We start from the raw sequence: 22,925 nt of genomic DNA on the forward strand, positions 1-22,925 counted from the left end.
GCAAAACTAGTGGTGGAGGGGGGCAGTACAATATTCCTTAATATAATAGCCCCTCAAATTTGATTAATATTTATTATTTAATATATTATTTGGTAACTTTATGTTTTTTAATCACATACATATTATTTTGTACTATTTAAAATAATATCTAAAAAAATAATAAATTTAAAAACACCAAAACTGAGACTTTTTTAATCAGAATGAGGACATACCCGTCCAATTTGTGTTTTTCTGACACATAGCAGACCCATTTCTTTCCAACAATATTCCCAGAATTGTTCACTCTTCTCAACTACAGTGTCACTAAATGCAGATTATCTATCGTCCTGAATTTGTGTAGTTTTGGAAATGGAAATAGCGCCCTCAACATTGTTGAAAGTTGTATGGCTTGTTACCCCCAGGCGCTGGAGGTTGTAATATTCTGCCCGCCCGGTAGGATAATGTTGGCTGGTTCCCGCCTCAAGTGTCATGGCGTACCAAGCCACAAGAGGCCGGTAACTAGTAACGGTTCCGGCATTCTGATTGGTACATCACTTTCTCGTTGCTTGTTCCATTTCCCTTAGTTACCTGACGTCAGCGCTTACGCTCGTGGCCGTTCAGGGGTTTCCTTTTGCTTTCGAAAGTTGAGCGAATAAAAAGAATTGTTTCTTTTGTTATAAATTTGCACAGAACATATCAAATCTGTAAATCTAAGCAGGCAGTATGTATGAGCATGGCTTTATTGTAGCATTACAGACACGTTTACGCAAAACGGAACTTGGAATGTTTTCAAATTACGTCACCCAGTCGCGTTCCTTCCGGCCGGAAAACCGGCCCAAATGGGACAATATGGCGATTACTAGTTACCTGCGTCCTACCTGCCATTCGCAAAGGACGCCGGGAACCAGCGAATAGGATAATGCTACACAAACAACATTGTGTAGCATTATCCTACCAGGCGGGCTGAACATTACAACCTCCAGCGCCTTGGGTATATGGCTTGCTACATATCAACCAAACGCGTTACAAATTGTCTAGTTTACTCTTTGTATTCTGAATTGTGTTGGTTGTGTCAGAGACTTTTGCAAAATTTGGTGTTCACTATAATAGTGAAAATTCAAAGCAGCATAAAATTAAATGATTTACAGTGTATGAATCACTAAAATGTTACTTATTTTGGCCACAGATATTATCTGTTATTCATGTGCCCAACCAATGGAGCAAATACAGCATAGGTCGTTGCACCACACCTTAAAATTGTATTAACCTATATATACATAAATACTAGTATGCTGTATACATGACCATCAATATTATCTGAGAGTATGTGATTTTTATGGGGAATTTTTGTTACCGTTCATTTTTTATTTCTGATATATTTCTCCCAGTGTGATGTTTACATCAGACAGATGATAATCCAGGCATACATACACACATTTACATCCTTGTTATATGATTAATTAACTAATTCATGCTACCTATAATAGATATATTTATTCATTCTGAAATTCATGACAACTCTAATGTTGCATCATGCACTTCTCTGGTGTCCTCCGACATTTAATTTTTTTTTTAACCAAATAATTATCATTTATATACCAAAACAGGAATGTCAATATTCTGAAGAACAGTGATAATAGTCTATTCATATGGGAACCCCCCCCCCAAAAAAAGACCGCACATGATTAATGCTAATTTCTCAATTATAACCACCACCACTCCCAAATGGTGTCATTGAAGTTCAGAGACAATTAAACAATGTAAAAATCTGCATATATTGCAATTAACTGCTGTTACAACACACTGTCTTCTTGACTTCTTTGTTCTCGGGCGGTCGGGTCATTACGGTATCTGTATGATGCATCCCTAAGAGTGCATCAACTATATATTGCACTACCACAGCCATTTAGATACAAAGTCACAAGTCTTGGTTTAGAAACATTCGCTCACGTTATATAATTATATAAGCAGGGCCAATGGTTGGGTTCAAACACCTTGTGCCTTAGTCTACCAGAAATTTGACGTCAGCAGTCGGATTTTGTACAGTGTCACGTTCACAATGTAGTACTAGTAATTCATAAGATGATTATGCAGTATAACTCATCAACCTACAATGACTTTAACATGTAAATGTGTATGAACAATTGAAACACATGGTTGTGAAACCAACGTTGTTCAATATCTAAATGAGTGCACTCTCATTTGTACATTGTTCTATACATACAAGGGAACAATACAGTCAGAAAGTACCAGGATGTGTGACCTTTTGGGGTCATGCAAAGTACAAGAATGTGCGACCTTTGGGGTCACAAAGGAAGTCAATTGCAACTAAAGTATTCAATCTCTGTTGTTTTCGATGTGGATACGACATGATGTTCACAGTATGTATGGGATTCAAATGCATAAATAATGATTGCAATTTTTTTTGTCAGGAACTTTTTATTTTTTGTACATGAAATATGTAAACATTTACAATGAACTAAAAAAAAAACATTTTGCAATGAAAATAAGCTTTATACTCAATGACTCCTACGTTTGATGCATATCGGTTATGACCGGTTGGTAACCAAGATGATCAAGAAAACGAATTAAATCATCAAATGAAATCAACGAGGTTTCTTTGGAATCTAGCGGGTGAAAGTTTAATGAGTTGTTATAAAGTTGTAAATTTCTATCGATAATGACTTGTACGTCACGTCGGGTGTTATTTATCAAAGCGAAGGGGCTTACACTTCCAGGATTAATATGAAGTTGTGCGTACAGGTCATCAGCTGAAGCGAAAGAGAAGTTACGAGCGGCGTTGAGGTGACGTTTCAACCACTTCAAATCTACTTTGCAGTCTTCTTCACAGATTACGAGATAGAAAGTCCCTTTTCGATCTTTTAGAAAAAGGTTTTTACAGAAGACGCCGCGCATACCATCCCGTTCACCAGCCTCATGATATGCAACAGTAGACAAGGTAATACCAAGGTTTTGCAGGGTGGCAAGGAGATAATCTCTCCCGCCGACCCCGCCTTTCCTGTCTGTCGCCATTTTGATGGTTGCCTTGACAACACCAGTCCAATAGGGTCAGGTGACCCTTTAATGTCATGTTTATTTCCATGATCACAGCCGTTGTCAAGCAGATTTTCCTGGTCAGTGTCCAGTTAAAATATACCCGTAATAAAGTTATGCAAAACTCTGTTTGGGAAAAAAAAGAAAGATGCAAAGTAAAATTGTGAATCATAAAAATCCCTCTCATATAACATTACATTTATGACTAGACCAAGTAGCAACAATAAAGTTTTTATTCTTTCAATGCCATGCCATAACTTTTCTCACAAACATTATGGTGCAACATTTTCCCTATTTGTATGCATTTCTGTGAAAAAATATTGAGAAATTTTAAAGCAAATGGGCATTACAAACTTGAAAATGTCATGAAATCATATGTTTTGTAAACTATTTGCAATCACAGTATTAATTTTAGTAACAGCCTGTGGTTGTTATAGCATTAGCTGTGATAAATTTATTTGAATAACCACTGATTTCAGCCACTGATTCTGATACGAGTTTATGAAAAATATTTTTCGTATTTTATCAGATTGAAGGCAAAATTAACAACTGATTTTGATTGGCCTACAGTTCAGAACAGTCTTCCATCTGAAACAAAACATGTTTTATTTGTCTTGACAACTGTCGTCGTGGTGATATCAATCAGTTATCAGCTGCCGACATTGCCACGGATCCACCTAAATAGAGATGAACTATAACATTTGTTTTGAAGTACTTCCCTATCTACACAGTTGTAGTTGCTAGGCAATATCGGAATGTTTTATGTCGGCAACCTGTATTTTTATCTTTACTATCAGCGGTGATATATAAATAACAGTCTAGGTGTTGTCTAAGACAAGTTACCCAATGGAAAACTTGGAGAGGGGTTAGAAGACTGTAAAAACAATAGTATTGTTGTTATTTTCTTGTTCCCACAAATTGTTTTGCTTATGCATAATAACTGTATTGAGTAAAAAAAGAAATGGAAAAAAAAAAATCAGTGTTCTTCATGAAAAAAATTTTAAGAAATAGACTTGCTATATGCATAAAACACAACAACCTGGTGATTAAGGTGGGGTGGTTTTGGTATACTCACTATCTGATAATTTCCACAAAAAGACAAAACAGTTTTTACTGTGTTTTAACAAGGACAGATATTGAGGCAAAATATTTTAATTATTTTTTTTATATGTAAAAACAGAAAACCAAAACATCTGAAAGGGATATACACAAAGCACATCTCTCCAATACCACAAATGATAACCCCTAAAAGAAATGCGTCATGGCAACCATTTTGATTTCAACATTAGAAAAAAATAATCAACTATCAACGAACAAAATTGGACAATAGCAATACATTTTCTTTAAATCCAATTACAGTCGATGTGAAACTGATTGCATTTTACTGCCATTCACTGGGTGTTATTGTTGCAGCTGCAGTCACGTGACTGTGGTGGCAGCGATATTTTCTTTTCCAGGGTTTTAAAAATGGTACAATTGCGTGTTGTGAAACACACTTTATTCGGCTAATTGCAGATGAAACAGGATTATTGTTACTCGAAATTACGATCTAGAATCGTTCCCGACAAATACAGAAGCAAACACAAACGAGTTTAATTGGGCCAGGATTGTTTTCCCTTCGGGTGAGACAGCCAATATGAAGGTCATCTTAGATTTAAATATGATTATTGTCGCAAGGACAACAACGAAAAGACTGGCTCATTTCGAATCGCTGACATCTTTTCAACCAATAAAGTGAATACATACCTTCAGTACTTTGTCATTTTTTTGAGTTTTTCCTTTTTCTTGATTTCTGTATTTCTGTATTTTGTCACGGTCGTACGAACGTCAAAATTGGGATCATATCTTTGGTTCTGCGCAACCTCCTTCTTCGATCTACCCTTTCCACTGGAATGGCTATGAAGCTCATCGAAGTTGTAGAAATCGTACTCATCAAAATATGCATCCATGATTGTAATTTGAACGTTTAAACGCGTAAAAACGAGACGGGCAGTTTGATACAATAGCAGCAACAGCAATTCGTTTTCTGAAATGGCGATCTGTATGTTATGACTAGTTATTTATGCATGCCTTGACGTCACCGTGAAGCAATGTGATTGGCTAGCTGTCATATTAAATTTGCATATGGTAACGAAAATAGCCATGACGTTTGGGTGAAAGGCTAATGTCCGCTGTTGTCAACATACCTAAAAAAACACGAATTCATCGAAATAAACTAAATTTCGCAAAATATAAGTAGTACGCAGTAATTATCAGAATAAATGCGCCAAAGAACACATCAATGCAATACAGCGCAATTGAAAACAAAATAAATATTTGGGGGTCACAGTGGCTGTGATGATGCAACTTGTTAGTTTTGTTATTTCTTTCCATTTGCGCGTTTCGTGTTCCAAATATCGATGAATGAAAAGGCGTTTCTGACATGACACACACATCAATGGAAATGGTGACATGTCCGACTATTTCGAAACATTGAGAAATTGGGCTCTTTTATTTATTGCAAAATTCTTGCGAAACAGTGACGGTAGAGTCGAGGAATGTATGCAAATCAAGCAGATCGATAACGTCGAATGTTGGAGTTTTGGTTCCGTTTAGTTGATTTAAAGCTTCGTTTTATTGCTATATGGAGTTAAATGTGTTGTATTTGGGTCAGGGCCAAACTGTTAGGTACATGGACTGATATTTAGGGATGTGCCATTATTTTTAATGGGTATATTTACTAAATTATAGCTTCTTTTTTTTAAAGTATTGCCTAGTCTCACCCTATGTACATGGTACGTGTGTCGGGAATTACGACCATAATAATATGGGGCGAACCATTAGAAACTCGGGGATGTCAGAAAAACAGTGTATAATAATAACAAGAATCTCTGTTGACTCGCGCCCTCAGCGCTCATTAGGATCTTGATAAAGAACACAAGAATAACAAAACAAAACACACACGCTTGGATTACAAAACAAATATGGAAAATTAAAATGACCTACAATTTGAATATTACCCTCAATTCTGTCACCGCCAATTACTGGTAATATCTAAAAATATTATTTTGAATGCGTTTGTGAGGTTTTAAAAGTACTGAGGTGTATTGATAACAATGGTTCAATCTACTTAATCGAAATCAAAGTTGTCAGCATTTAAGTAGCAAGTTTGCTAACTTACAGCTCAATACTTCTGAATACTAGTATTGCAAATTATTTTCTCTACACTTAGTTTTGAAGAAGAAAAAAACTATGATCAGTATTGCATTTTATTTGTTCGTTTTTTCTCTTTCAAATGTGTATGCAGGTTTTTATTTTGGACGTAATCTGTTTTCTATATCTTGCACCATTTCAGAGACACCGTAATCCCTACAGTGATGATTTCGACACATTTATTAGTATTAATTAGTCAATGCTCAAACAACTAACGCCCAGGAAAATATGCCGTTTAACAGGTGTGTGCGTGTGACGTCACTGATACCATTATCTGTTGTTATAAGTACACTGGGATGTTTTGGCTCGTCCTACGATTCCAGTATCTCCCTAACACCGAATTAGTAATATATTTGTTCTGTTGGGTGTCAACATCCAGTTGAGTCGTATATCAGTCTCGTGATATACAGGGCAGAATGTGATACATCAAGAAAAAAAACTGTTAACAAACAAGCTGCTGTCTGATTGCTTCAACTGTTAAATGTTAAGGTTGGGTAGCCAATCAGGCACAGTGGTGCAAGTCGCATCGCATTGACTCTCAACATCACCCATCAATACAGCCAGCTCAGCCACTAGCTTTGTGGTAAAACGGCGACACCGGTGGTTAAAGCGGGAGGGTCGTCACCTGCGCATGCGCGGGAATTGAGTCCCAAGCGACGATCACAACACATGCTAAAAGCGCAAAGGCTCATGGGCAGACGCTTGTTTGTAAACAATGACACGCTGTGGCCATCTGACGCATGCGCAGGTGACGACTCCCTGCTTTAAACAAAGCGGTGCGTTGATACATCCATATATCTTCCCCGTCTTTGATATTTAAATGGTCAGCATACTAGTATACATACTCACATCCCCCATCAATTCGCGTAGACATTTTGATATTGTCAACACTAAATTCATGACGTCATCGACAAGGTCATCAAACATCCCCGATAGCGGCTATATTTGTTTTCTATTTTGTCTCTGCTGACATTACTCAGTTTCAGTCATTGTTTAATAACGTCAATGCCACGTACAAGTATTCAAAAATGACTAATGACTTAAAACGCAATGGAGAAAAAAATGGCAATAGTAGTACTAATATCCAGAAAGGCGAAAAATAAACCAATCTATGATAAACTTCCTTACATTATCAAATTTAGAACTTCGTGAGTGTCTCACTAGATTTCGCCTCAGTACGAGAACTCCCAAACCAAAAAAGAAAAAGAACGTTTGAAGTATGTTCGGGGATGAAGTTTCGGTGTACAGAATACAGCGGAAAATTTTACTCTGAAAAACAAATAAAACATATAAATAATTTTATAAATTTAATCGTAGGAAGCTCCTAATTTCAAAAATAATAAACACTATGATCCATATATATATATATATATATATATATATATATATATATATATATCAATATATCAATGGCCGCGCTCAAACATTAACAAAATGTTTTCAAAAAAGTTGACACAGAGCATAATTAAACAATGGAGATATAGAGACTGTTGTTATCGCGTAGTACACAGGGCAATGTTTTGAGTCGTGACCCTGAAAAAAGCCGTTTGGTTTGTGTTTTCAGGCCCCCAATGATAAAAACTTTTTCAGGTACTACTTAATCTGTCACAATGTGTTTATGAAGGCACTCGCCTTAAAATTAAGGCGGCAATTGATATGAAGTACGCTGTAAAGGTAGTTTTCTTCAAAGACAGCAACAGCTCTATCTAACTTAACTGCTATTATTTATGTTTTTTTTTTTTTATTTTATTTTATTATTCTGCTTATTGCAGTGTTATTACTTGGGTTCTGTAAAATATCTAGATTCCATCACCATAAGTGTTTTTAGAAAATCTCTCACTTGTTTTAGGATATCTGCTCATGATCTCATGATTGAAAAGGGTAGGGCATTGAGAATACCACTTGACCAAAGATTGTGTTCTTTTGGTCGTCATCACATTGAAAACGTGTTCCACTTTCTATTACAATGTCCCAAATTTGAGGAAATTAGAACTCGTTTTATACACAAGTTTTACTATTTCCCAGCGCGTAAATGGAAATTTGTTTTGCTACTGCAATCTGAAAATACACACATAATACAAAATCCTGCAATATACGTATTCTACTCTTTACAAAAACGTCATAGTTTGTTGGAAGAAAATTTAACTGAAATATAAATTTAATTTGGTATTCATATGTGAAGTATAAGTTTGTATTATCCAGACAAGTAGTAGCAGTGGTTATTCTTGTCAAACGATCTATTTATTTATTTGTGTTACATTTAAGTGTGTACATTATGGCCTATGGCCAATGGTACTGAATAAAATATATTTCTGTGCATTTTTTGTTAGCGAGTGCAAGTTTCACTATGTTATGTAACCATATGTCAGAAAAGAAAAACGGCAAATAATACAATGATTTAAGGCGGGAGGGTCGTCACCTGCGCAAGCGCGGGAATTGAGACTCAAGCGATGATAGCAACACACGCTAAGAACACAAAGGCCCATGAGTAGACGCTTGTTTGTAAACAATGACACGCTAAGGCCACCTGACGCATGCGCAGGTGACGACCCTCCCGCTTTAATATTTATATCTATATGTATATGTATATCATATTTTAATGAGACTGCACTGCAGATATATTGACCTTGGTCTTGATGGCAATAAAACATTAAGCGAGTACCGTAACCTTGAAAGAATAATAAAAATGCGTAATTAGGTCAGGGTGATTGTTTTGCCCGGGTCGTCACGAGATTTTAATAAATCTGACCATTATAAAAAGGTAGATGGTACAATAACTGTGGAAATGTTTTTTTTTACTGAATTCTCATGTAATTTTTTTTCTTCTAACATGTATTTAATAATTGGTGATTGTCCGTTTACTGCGAGATCTCGCATAATGCGTGAAGGGCGCGGACCGAACGAATCCTGGAAAAATCGAATGATTTGTTTTGAACATTTTTTGTAGTTTAATGTCACAATGTCGAGTTTCCAGAGAGGAATTAGGCGTTGAAAAAAACTTACTACAGCCAAGTTATCGATCATCAAATGTATTTTGCCGCACTACGACGGGTGTCGGCAAGGGGTATTTCCGTATACTGTAATCAATTGTTTTTATTTTCGTAATAATGTAATTTAAATAAATAAAAAAACGTAAATTCGTAGACATGGGCAAGTTGTAAAATGTAATCAGCTATTTTATTCGTCCGTAATTTGTACAAAGATATTATTTTTTGTAAGCGCATGAAGCATATTCCACATTAAATGCCGCCATAATTCGTAAGCAATTTCAAATTTTGATGGTCTTTGGTTTCCCTGTTTTTACATACGATTTCACGCATAACGCGGGATCTCGCAGTAAACGGAAAATACTGCAGACAATGAAAAGTCAGTGCCGGAGTGACGGGCATGTAAATTTTACCAGCACGACTGAAAAGTTACCCGTCGAGGGCGTGCAGTAACAACGCCGCAAAATCATTTAAATCCAGGTACGGCCTGTGAGGGCACTGCACTGCAGCAATAGGGAAAGCCAGTTTGGGAGGTCAAAGAACACACACACTCACATACATTTCTTGGATTCATATAGGGGGTAGTTTATTACTAAAACACTACTAATTAAGAAAACAGTGTTTTCACAAAGAATATGCATATTTATGCAAATGTTATGTAAAAGTAAACATGCTGACTTTGAAAACACTTGTAACGTACATATCTGAAAATTACAGACTAGACTAATGGACTAAAGTCCCCCTTGGAATCAAAAAGAAATAAAGCAGCATGCAATCAACTTGTGATGAGCCTTATAGTAAGAGGTTGTAAATAATTTGTAAATAAAGTAATAACAACAGTATTGCATTCAACGTGTTTTGAGTATTGCAGACACACTAATCAATCTGTAAAAGACTGCATTCAATCTGTGTTGATTATTGGTGAAGTAAGAAAGAGCAATCAACCGGCGTTGACTTTTCAAGATTTGAAAATAAAAGGAGTCGCACACCCATGGTAAAATTTCATATTCTATCCGTTTTGAAAGAGGGTGGGGTGGGTGGGAGAGTAAAACACGATATCTGTGACTGGCTTGGCACTACCATGGAGGTATTTATCTGGTATTTTTACCTCCATGGCAATACGAACTGAATACTGAATTAAAAAATGCAGACAAACATATGTTTATTTATTTATGATAACAGGGCAGCATAGTCAATATGTTTGGTCACAATTGAAACTTTGCCCAAAATCTTTCCAGTTGTTTTGTTTTTTATCTACAAATGCTTTCCCGAATTCATTTTTGTCAATTTGTATAATCACAATTTCTGAAAATTATTCTGGGACACACCTTCAGCTGGTAATGCGAATACTTTTTGATATTCTGAACTATTCAAATCTGGATTTTATTTAAATAGGTTAAAAAGGTGCAATGAATTATAAAAAAATCTTAACAGAGCACTATTTAAAACATTTTACAATTTTTTTACAGCCGCACACCACGATGTTATTAAAATCTTATGAAGAATAAAATAAAAAAGTTAAGTTCCTTGTCAAGTTTTTTTCCGAACTTATTTATCTCAGTGACCAGAACACTGATTTGGCCTGGACTTTTTGCTTTATTCTCACGTCCAAGTTAAATAGCGCCCTCAGTATCGAAATATTAATGACAAAATCTTGTCCTTTCGTAGACTGTAAATTCGCTTTATATTTTCTTTTGTAAAAAGTCAAATAATTGTCTTAAACAAATTCGATTTTCGTACTACATTTGTCATATTATTGATATAATATCCAAATTAGAAGTCTTTGTCGGTCATTTTTATTTCAAAAAATGATTTTCGGCGAATCGGCAGTTGTTAACTCAGCCATTCATTCGTCTGATTGGTAACAAAAAACGACAAAGCGAAGAAATATTGCAAGAACAGACTGGAAAAATAGCGTTATTGGACACGGGAGTCGGCAGGTAAGTCTGTAGTGGCTGTCTGGTCGATCGGTTTGCTGTCTGCTAAATGTAGGCTTCCCCGATCAATTCAACGGGACAGATAGCCCCGGCACGGGTCGACCTGATCACTCCATTTGATTCAGTGCAACCACTCGCTTATATTTAAATCGTCAATATATCGTTGTTTTCTCGACAACTAGTTAGTTATGCATGGGAATTAACGTTACAAGCATTGCTCATCTCTGAAATTAAATATTAATAATGGCTCGATTTATAACTGCTAAATATCGGAATGGTTTTGGACCGTTCGACCTCTGTTGACCCTTTTCCCTGAGGCCTTGCGTCGGCTGCTCGGGACTCCCACCTTATTAAAACGTACCATGGATAAAAATAGTAATCGTATAATCGCGGATATACTAAATGTTATACTATATTTAATAATGATTAAAAACACTGCCGCCATATACCAGTGATAGTCGGAAGTCATTGAGATATCCTATCCACTGCAGAAAATTTTCATCAAAAGATTCAAGCAGGAAATTCGGCCGCGTTTTCTTAGCTCTTAGCATAAATGGCAGAGTGGAGCTGTTCAAATCAGTGATTGTCCATCATTCATCCATCAACATTACATCTTCTTCTTGAAAACTGCCAACTTTGATACTTGGTATATAATAATAATAATAATGTTTTATTGCATCTTTGGATCAGTGTACAGCAATAAAGTGTAATATAAAAAAAATAAAAAATAGTCTATATAAATAAATTTTAAGTCATACTCATGGTAAATGTTGGTAATTCAGGGTTCCTTAATTGATAGTGTTCCTACATTCGTTTGTGCGCTTGCGCATATCGCGTGACCTGGGGGGTCAACAATCAGGAAGGTAGGACAGATTTTGAACATTTTGAACGTGCAGAGTCGCAGTGCACTGAACATCAATGTTTCCAACTTGCAACGTAAAAATTCACCTGAAATGAAACTGTCATCATCTTTCAACTAACTCGTGATAGTCTCTGAAAATTTACACACTAGTCTGCCGAGGCATGAATAATGAGCAGTGTTCTCCCAAGGAATTTAAACCAGTGTGGCGGCCTAATTTGCATATAATTTGCATATCATTTACATAATAATACAAATTGACCAAAGCACATTTACACCCACACATACACACATATATTTTCAAAAACAAAGTGGCAGATATTTATTTGCTTCACACAGTGCTATAAACACTGTTTTATTTTGTAATATTAATGAGCTCGGTCACAGTGCAAATATTTTTTTTATTGGAGTCAAAATATTACGATTCACAATTTAGAAGAGTTTGAATTTAAAAATGAAACATGCAAATGCTGCAGACTAAAAATAAATAAATAAATTGTAAAAGGTTAAAAGAAACCAATTTGAAACGTTTCAGCCAGGATTATGTTCACGACGAGATCCCCAATGAAAAATGCACTGTGGCGGTCTTGCTAATCACCGTGGCGGTGTCAGACCGGTGTGGCAGCAAATCGAAGCACTGGGGCGGGACCGCCACGCTGTTTACATCCTGGGGAGAACAATGATGAGCATACAAATATTATTTGGCTGTAGCGTAATATTTGGGTATTTTGAGAGTTGAAAAACTGTCACGATCATATTTTACTCTTTGAAACACACACGTACCATCTCTATTTTAGTCTATTTTCTCTAAAAAAATCATCTTTTTTAACTGAAAATAGTTCTTCTAGCTGCCCTCGTTTGTACCTACCCACACTCACTCCGCTTTCTTTAAAAAAAAATGTTTTACCGATGCTCTTTCGACTTTTTATATTTTTGTCCTATCCTGACCCGTTGCTAGGTAGGTTACACATGCGCTAATTCGGGAATTCGGAATTGGATGGCCCTCTATTATATTTGTTCATTTCATGGCGATATCTTCATCTTCATTTCTCTATTTTTGGCAAATATTGTTGCCATTTTTTGGGGGAAAATGATATTTTTGACCTCTTTATTGAAAACTACTAGCTCTATTGCTTTGATACTTGCTTTGATGTAGTTTTTTCTAGAAAAACCCCTGTCTGCACTTCCCTTTAGAGGATTGGGACAAAAATAGCCAAAATTTTTGAGTGAAAATTGACTCAAATTTAGTCTGTTGGCTGTAAAATTAGGGTTCATTGTCAGAAATTTTGAAGAATATCAGAAAAAATTTAGATGAGAATGTCTGGTGGTGAAACAGTTAAAGGACTACTACTAGTAATTTATAGTCGTATAAACCAGGACTACTGTAGAATACTGTAAAATCTGTATTAGAAGCCGCGGCTTCTATTAAAATTGGTACAAAGCAACAGAGGGGATGCGGCTTATATTAGAGCATCTACACATATGAGAAATGATGAATTTTTGGTTCTCAATTGTACAAAAAGATTGGGTGCGACTTCTATTAGGGATGCGGCTTCTAATACAGATTTTACTTTATTTTCGCTTGGAATTTATTTTCGCTGAAGGGATGATTCCGTGAAAATAAAATCCAGCGAATATACTTTTTTTCCTATATTTCACATTAAACTCATCAAAAATCAGTGAAAATAAATTCTAAGCAAAACGCCCAAAAAGCCTTTTCAGTGAAAATTAATTCCAGCGAAAATAAAGTATTCCACAGTATCTCGATAATAGCAACTCACAGTATTTAGAAAATTTGCAGCCACTTTCTAAAGAAACCCTAGACTGGTTTCAATCTCGCGTATTTTGTTGTTGCTCGAATATTCTCAAGAGTAGAAGAAATTAAACTAAATTTTGTAAAAAAAAATGCTATGGAAAAGAAGTAAAAAAAAATCATTTCATCCTAAATTGTGAATGATATAAAGGGGAAAAAAGTCTTGTTTAAAGAATTTGATACTAAGACAGACCAGAAAGTCTGAGAAAATACTGAACAAATAGAAATATTGTATCTGTTCAGATAAGCATCCATGCCCGGGCAAACACTTATTTTACAATACAGAAATTGAGGTCATGTCCGGGCATACGCCCAGGGGGTCTTTTTCTACACTTGTAATAAAAAAAAATTAAAAAAAAAATTTTTTTGTTCTTTGTATTAACAGTTGACTTCCTTGCAGTCTTGAAAAATAAATGTCAATTGCATAAAACAAGGGGTGAACGCGAATTACTGTAAAGGGGGTAATTATTCACTGGGTTTTAATTCAGCTTATTTCGCTGACTGGAAAAATGCGCTAAATTAAAATCCAGTGAATATGTAAAATTTAGCATAGAACGCATTATCTAAATGACGAAACCGTGAATTTAAAACCAACTGAATATGCCTGAAATGGTAAATCAGTGAAATTTAAACCCAGTGAAAATTAGTCATTTTACAGTAACTGTGACAGCAAAATAGGTAATTTCATGTTATGCCTAGGCAGCATGTTCATCACTGTTTAGGAAATACTAATTCAAATGATTCCTCACTGTCGATATTTATTATTTCTGGTTTATTTGTCACATAATAAGCAATAAATTATTTTTGTTATAATTCTAATGTTGCATATTGTTCATTTATTTCTGTTGCATGTTTTTTTCTCTCCATTCTATTCCCTAGTGTAGTTTTGTCATGTTCAGGACCCTGGGCTCTTACCCGCACAACTATGGTATAAGCAAATTGCAGTATTGCACTGGATAAATGTTTAAATTTTCAAATTTGAATAAATAAAAAAAACGGGGGTGGGTGACATTACTGTGTACTTGTCTTTTTAGGCAAAATAAAAAAAAAATGTTGTTCACAAAATTGTTTTGTGGCCCTCAACAACTGACCCAAAAATATGAAATATCAGGTCGCGTTTTTTTTTTTTTTTTTTTTTTTTTTTTTAACAGGCCCAAATATTAAAAACTCACCATTTTAAGCAGTAAAAAAGTGTTTCCTCTAAAAATTAAGGATCCTGGACCGTAGTTTGATCCCCAGAGTCCCCGTAAGTGGCGACTTTGAACCGCGGGTTGATCTGTATTTGTCTGACATGTTCCGAATACTATGAAGTCCATATACATGTACCTTGGCTATTTACAATACTCTTAGTTTTCACGAATTTAAAAAAACAAATCCGACCGACTGACCGACAAAATTTTTTGCCATGAGGTTCTGTAATATTGTTTCTTTTATGAATTATTTATTATTTTATTTTTAGATTTTTCATTTTGACCCACGATACGTGTACACTATAGTAACAGTTGGATGAATATTGTTTTAGATTTCTCTTCCCAGGTAATTTAAACTCAACAAACCAAGAATGAACATGCATCATGGTTTTTAATCAGGACGGACTATTGTTCTCTGTAAATCCCTAGAGTTCTAATAAACAAGTCCCAAAATAGATATTTTAATTATTGCAGTGGTCCCTAGATTAATCCTTTTATCACCAACATTTTTTCTAGTTAAATTTTTGTGCAATGTTTGGACTGTTTTTATGTATTTTTTTGTAATTTTATTAATAATTTTAGACCAAATGGTTACAGATCATTATCAAACTTAAAATAAAAAAAATGTTCATTTGATTAGTAAAACAAGGAGTTCTATTGTAAATTTTCTTTTGAAATTAAATCCATCTGCAAAAGTAAACAATTACTGGTACAATGAACATTGTATTAATTCGCATTAGTAAAAATAAGTATGAATTTATAGGATACAAATGGAAGTAATTTTTTTTTTGTGCATGAATTAATAGAATAATTTTCAGTTGATTGAATAAATAGTGATTAATTTTTTTCGAATAAAGACGTAACATTTCCCATGATATGATCTAGCATCAGCAGGTTCCCATGGAGCTTTGTAAAAAGTACACAACTCTGACAAAAAATATACCCATTATAGACATTCAAAATTCTAGGTAATCTTGTTTTTGCAAAACAAATGTATAATACATGTTGATTGTTAGATTAATGTAGACGCAACCAATATTACAAAATTACTTGGCTGAGAGTTTGTCGATCTGGCAAGTTACAGTCCCAAGCTTAACTAAATATTTAGCTAGCTTTAAAGGGGCACTTCCAGTTAGGCCTAATCTCACAACAAATTTACTTTCTGGATTAAAATTACAATGGATAACAAAAGATAGATTAACTTTGTAAACAACATAAACAATAGTGTCCCAAGATTCTTTGGTGCAATCCCTGAGCTTGGAAGGTTCCCCTTTAAGGATGTAGTAGACATAACAGTCACTATTTTATACATTTTTTGTTTATTGTCTATTTCGGTGGCATTTGTCTATCTGCATGCAATGGATGTGTTTCCCACTCAAAATAGTAACCAGTACACCTAAAAAAGGCATTTTTAACAAAAAAGTTAGGATATGTGTTTATAACAGCAGACCGCTCACTTTGATTTCAGGATAATCGGCTTTGAGCGCAAACAATAAATATTGACCTAATTTGCATAAGTTGGCCTACTTAGCAACGGAAACAACGCACGCACGCCCCGTCTCTGTGATCGTTCTATATTAGTACACCGTGTGTGACACATCAAAAAATTAGCGCTCCTTAAAATTGTTATCAGAATTATGATTAGAAATTACGAGAAGGAAGGGACAAAAAAGGAAGAATTTGACTCCAATGTCCGAAGAAGCAAAACTTCATCTCAGAAAAAATAACATCCATCGCGGTTCGGAAAGTTCGGACTCCGACGATACTGCTGTGACGGTGCAACATTTATCTACATGTAGCTCAGAATTGAAGAACTAGAAAAAGTGTCAAAAAGTGCATAAGAAAGGAAATTATCGTCACATGGTGACGATGATGGGGGTGGCTGACGCTGAGCCTGATCGATGTCTGCATTTTAAATAGCGAACTTTTTTGGCGCCATTGCGGTGCTCAAGTTGCAACATAGGGATTTGACATTGGGGGAAGACACACGGCACGGCTGGGGACCCCACTTCCAAATTAAATGTTCAAATTCCGAATGTTATTTGTCCTCAGCCGAGAGAATTTTCACGTCTTTTGAAAAACAAGAAAAAGAGTTCCAAGTAAACAGGAAAATGGTGATCGCCGGAAGAGTGATCGGTAAAGGCCGACGTGTGATGGCAAAATTTGCCAAGTTCATGGGTTTACCGGCACCGATCCACTGGGGACCATATAAAAAAACACGTCGTTGAAGTGGCAAACGGGGTCGAGAACGAACTTGAGAAGGAATTCGTAGAAGCGGCGTCAGTAGAGCTCCGACAAATAAAATTCAAATCAAGAAACGTGTCAATCACCTCACTCCTTATACGGAGTGTCCCCGCCCAATTATGATGTCAAATGTTCAGAGCTGAACTGTACTGCATGTTTACTTCATGCATGGAGCTCCATGATTCCTGTATACCAGGCAGGCATCTTTTTACGGGCCGGCTTTGGGTATAGCAGGTACTTTTTTCACACGTTGTCCCAAACGACAAATTATTTATCACAACTAAATTTTAATATCCAGTTATAAGAAACTGAGATATAAATACAATTGAATAATCGTTACGCCAGTCCCGGTTGCCGCTCGATCGAACAGCGAAGCACATGCTCTGTGGGGCCGAGCTGTTTCTATCTCTCGTCTCCAGCTAGCACGCCTGCATCTACATTAACAATGCACATTTCATTTTATTTTATTATATATATATTTTTTTTTCTAAGGGGGGTGACCGATATGATCGTTGTCGGCAACTTGGACATTGTTTAGAAAACACGCGGCGATTCACACTGATCACAGTTGGCCTACATTAAAAATTGCAGTAGCTGTCACAATAACCCCAGTCGTGCGGTTCCCGGTTACTAAGGAAGTAATCATAATCTCTCACTTATGTCCAGTCAATAAACAACCTTTGTATGCGCATAGGATTACGTAATTTATCTTTTGTAACTGTACAACGCTATCTCGATGAACGAGTCTCGCCAGTGCTTTGGAGCCTGTTTTACGTTGAATATCGACAATACGCTTGATCACTTTGTAACTTGAACCACATAATCTATAAAATAGAAGTATATCCTTCGCCCGAGTGTAACAGTTTTCTCAAACGACGTCCCAAACTGAAAATATTGGCCAATTTGTTCAGTGGAAAGGTTATTTGCCGTTTCTGCCAAATGAAAACGGACTAATTAGTGAACTACATTATCGAGTATGCTGCGTTCCCTGAGTATCGCATTGGCTTGAATTTTACATGGGCTGTTCTACCGAAAGTGTCAAACATGCGGGTGAGAGCGTTTTATCCTAACGATAATCGTTGGCGAGAAATCTTGTTATATACTAAAAGTAAATTGAGTGTAATTCAGTGACCGTGGTCCAACATTTCAAGCTGGTCTCATGAAATAAACGCATCTCGCTGGGCAAAAATCTTGTCACCTGATTGGATGGGACACCCTGTGGTTAACATTACGATGTTTGTTACTCATCTAACTAGTTCCAGTTTCACGCAGTACTCGTTTTTTTAAAATAACATTTTTGTTTGTTTACTTAGCAGTCACGTGATAACCATTAAATTCTATCCAAAATTACCCAGAATTTCAGAAAGTGTGAGATAAGAGGTTTCATAAAATATATGGTTTACTATAGTTCAGGACAATTCTTATATGAAAATATCAAGCCTAACTAAAACATACTTGTTATGTCTACTACATCCTTAAGCTGGCTACTGCTACATATCCAAATTGAGCAAAGTAATCTGCCAAGTAACATAGGTAAATACTGTAGAATACTCTATTTTCGTTTGGAATTAATTTTCACTGAAAGAATGATTCAGTGAAAATCAGTGAAAATAAATTCCATACAAAACACCCAAAAAATCTATTCAGCGAAAATAAAGTATTTTACAGTAATATAAAAAATAAATTGAATTTATTGGTGACAGTAATACTTGCTTTATAAACTAAAAAATCAAATCAAACTCAGTTGATAGCCATCATGGAAGTTGAGCTATGCTCAGATTCTAAGATAATGCCGGGAACTTTCCCTTGGCATAATTTTGTTTTTAAATCACATAAATGTCTGCTCTATACTGTTGCATATTGAACTGATGAAATGTTTTATTCTTTTTGACAGCTTCAGAAATTTTGCGAAGATGATCAAGACTGAAATGGCTGATAGTATCAACTATAATACACCTAGTGGTTTTAGAGATGTATTCAATTGTCAAGCCCCCGTGACTACACAGAATGGCGAATGTTTATATCTGTGCGTCTACTGCGGTAAAAGTTTTGACTGTGGAGACACGCTGAAACAGCACATGGTAGCGCACAGTGGGAGAGGTCCTCACACTTGTGAGCAGTGCGGCAAAAGTTTCTCAACACGAGATGATTGGTCGCAGCATATGCGAATCCATACGGGTGAAGCGAATCACGAATGCGAGCTGTGTGGTCGGACGTTCACGCTACGAACAAACTTAACTAAACATATGAAGCTTCACACTGGCAAGAAAACCTTCCACTGTGAACACTGTACAAAGAGCTTTACTGAGAAGTATAATCTTGACATGCATCGTAGAACACACACTGGTGAAAGACCACATCAATGTGAAACTTGTGGGAAAACTTTTACCCAGAAGAGTAGTCTTAATGTTCATCTGAAGACGCATACCAGCCCAGGTGAACGACCTTTTTGTTGCGAGCAGTGCGGTTTGACATTCGCTTCAGCAATCGGGTTAACGAGCCACAAGCGAGTACACACCGAAGCACAACAGGTCCTTAATGATGAATTGAATAATGATTTGCGATTGAAGAATCACACAGATATACAAGCTGCTGAAGGGTTAGATGATGCTGTACACAACGTTTCCACCCATGGCCTGAGAAACGGAGAAATTGGTCATACCGATGTGCCGATTGGTCAACCTTTGTATAAGTGTGATCTGTGTAATGAGTTCTTTTTTGAGAAGATATTGCTGGATCAACATGTTATAACGCACAGCGTTGTGAATGACGATATGAATGCAATGAAGAGTTCTTCGGAAGCGACAATTCCAAGCACGCATGAAGGTGTAAATGACTACTTTACATGCAAACAGTGTGGATCAAATTTCACGCTGATGAACGATTTAATTGAACACATGAACATGCATGCCGTGGAGAAAACACACCTGTGTGAACACTGCAACGAACGCTTTACTCGATTGCAAGACTTGGAAGAACATTTAAGAACACATGTTATGGAGATGGTACATACTTGCGAGGTCTGTGGGAAACAGTATACAGACGTGAATGACTTAAATGAGCATATCAAAACACATGCACGAGATGTGTTGTACACGTGTAGACAATGTGGAATAAGTACGTCATCTGTTAACGATCTTGAAGCGCATATGATGACGCATAACACTCAAACGCAGTTCGTCTGTGAAGATTGCGGTAAATATTTCGATCGACAATCGGAGCTTGAAAAACATCAGATGATTCATAGTGAGGAACTGCTGTACATGTGCAAAGTGTGCAGACGGGTGTGCACAGACAGTGACTTGAACGATCATATGCGCACACATGTGGAGGAGATTTTGTACACGTGCAGTGTGTGCGGTAACAGTTTTAAGCGGTCTGGGGAGTTGCGCGAACATATGGACGATCATACTAAGGATGCAACCCACACATGTGAAGTCTGTGGAAAGGTGTTTAAGAAAGCGACAGATTTGGATACGCATCGTAAAACTCATGTGTATCCGTGCGAGACTTGTGGAATTACTTACAGTCAAATCAGTGAACTTTCTGAACACATGAAAACGCACCTCGCTGCGACTCCCTTCAAGTGCGACCTATGTGATAAGCAGTTCACGTTGAGGGCGCACTTGAAAAGACACATGATGATGCACTCGGGTGCGAAACCATTCCAGTGTAACCAGTGCCACAAAAGATTTGCACAGAAATACAACTTGGAGCTGCACCTTCGAACTCATACTGGTGAGAAACCATATCAGTGCGGGCACTGTAAGAAGAAGTTTACTCAGCAGAGCAGTTTGAATGTCCATTACCGAATACATACAGGTGAACGCCCATATCAATGTAGCAAATGTGACGACCGTTTCACGTATAAAAGTATTTTGAAGCAGCATATGAAAAGACATGACGTGGAACCAACTTCCTCTTGCAAGGATTGTGGGAAAAATTTCATGAGTGTTGAGGAGTTTACGAGTCATGTATGTTACAGCATGGATGAGACGGTAGATTGTAAAGTATGTGGGAAACATTTTACGAAGCGGAGTAATTTTACTCGTCATATGGCCTTGCACTCTGGACAGCGGCCGTATCAGTGCGAATTCTGCGATAAGAATTTTTTGCAGCGATACAACTTGGAAATGCATCGTCGAACACACACTGGTGAGAAACCTCACCAGTGCCCTTACTGCGGGCGGCGGTTCAGTCAGACGAGTAGTTTGAACGTGCATGTGAGAATTCACACAGGTCAACACGAGTACAAGTGTAAGGAATGTGGTAAGGGGTTTACGAAAAGGATCGCATTTCGGGATCATATGCGAACACATACCGGAGAACTGCCGTACCAATGTGAGCACTGTGACAAGACGTTCACGTACCAGAACAGTTTGAAACATCACATGAAGATTCACCTCAAGGAGAAACCACATCGTTGCGAACTATGCGGGAAGGGCTTTACAGAGAAATTTACCTTAGCTATGCACTTGAGAACACATACTGGAGAGAAACCACACCACTGCCATATATGCAATAAGCAATTTACGCAACGAAGCAGTTTGAATTTCCATATGCGAATACACAATGGGAATATGCCATTCCGGTGCGAGGAGTGTGGAAAGACTTTTGCACGGAAGTCCACTTTGATGGATCACACACGTATCCATTCAGGAGAAAAAAATCACCAATGCAGCCATTGTGGGAAGAGTTTCTTTCATAAAAGCAGCCTAATAAAACATCTAAAGGACCACGATGATCCGTTGCTTGTTGAAACAGAACAATTGAACAACTTTCAAAATATGAACAAAACCATTGAAATGTTAGGTAACTTACAGCAAGCAAGTGTAGTGGAGTTAGGCAAAGTACAAGATGGTGGGATTGCAGAGTTAGGCAAGTTTGAGGATGGCGAGTCAAGTAGTAGTGTACAAGAAAGGGAGGAGAAATTAATTGGTCAAAATAATGTGAATAATTTTGTTGCCGTTAGTTCATGTCCTGATATTGATTTAGGAAATGTCAGAGTGAAAATGGAAAATTTTGACAACTAATAATTTAACTATAGGTCAAATAACACCTATAAAAACATGCAAAAAGTTGCATTTTTAAAAAATTTAATAAGGGTTGGAAATTTTTTACTGGTGATTCTAATAATATAAAGAAGGTTAAAGGTCACACATCCTGGTACCTTTCAAAAGTCAGGATTATTTTTTAATTTGTTTCCATAAAATTGTAAATACTTTTCAACTCGTATTGTAAATATCTAGAAGCTCAAAAGCATTTGTATTTTAATACTGCCCTCTCTGGCAAGTTTTCTTGTGGACCATGCAACAGTGAAAAATAAAACGCTTGTCATTTCAAGAATTTGAAAGTAGCATCATGAAATATTTTGGTTTGTACAAATGAATGTAGGTGATTGCACTAGACTGCATTTGCTCTATTGTAAAATACCTTATTTTCGCTTGGAATCAATTTTCAGTGAAAATAAAATCCAGTGAATATACCCTTTTTCCTATATTTAACATTCAATTCATCAAAAATCAGTGAAATTAAATTCCATACAAATCACCCAAAATATCTTTCCTGTGAAAATTAATTCCAGCTAAAATAAAGTATTTTACAGTATTAGAAGCAAGTCTAAAATACAAGCACAAAAATCACTACTGAATCATTAAAATATTACTTATG

At 36.4% G+C, this 22,925-nt stretch overlaps 2 protein-coding genes across 2 annotated transcripts; one reads left to right on the plus strand and one right to left on the minus strand.

Moving 5' to 3' along the window:
• Positions 1-2,398: 2,398 nt before the first annotated feature.
• Positions 2,399-5,075, minus strand: LOC102802284 (uncharacterized). Its single transcript, XM_078012166.2, has 2 exons — positions 4,780-5,075; positions 2,399-3,159 (listed from the first exon to the last, which is right to left on the minus strand). Exon 2 carries the CDS (start codon positions 3,010-3,012, stop codon positions 2,509-2,511), a length of 504 nt encoding a protein of 167 aa, XP_077868292.2. The 5' UTR covers positions 3,013-3,159; positions 4,780-5,075; the 3' UTR covers positions 2,399-2,508.
• Positions 5,076-11,077: 6,002 nt separating this feature from the next.
• Positions 11,078-22,611, plus strand: LOC102802596 (uncharacterized). Its single transcript, XM_085494452.1, has 2 exons — positions 11,078-11,152; positions 19,150-22,611. The coding sequence occupies exon 2, from the start codon at positions 19,169-19,171 to the stop codon at positions 22,286-22,288; it is 3,120 nt and encodes a 1,039-aa protein (XP_085350578.1). The 5' UTR covers positions 11,078-11,152; positions 19,150-19,168; the 3' UTR covers positions 22,289-22,611.
• Positions 22,612-22,925: the final 314 nt, after the last annotated feature.

Source organism: Saccoglossus kowalevskii, chromosome 20 (assembly GCF_978046115.1).
Source record: "Saccoglossus kowalevskii chromosome 20, keSacKowa6.1, whole genome shotgun sequence".
Taxonomy (NCBI): Eukaryota; Metazoa; Hemichordata; class Enteropneusta; family Harrimaniidae; genus Saccoglossus; species Saccoglossus kowalevskii.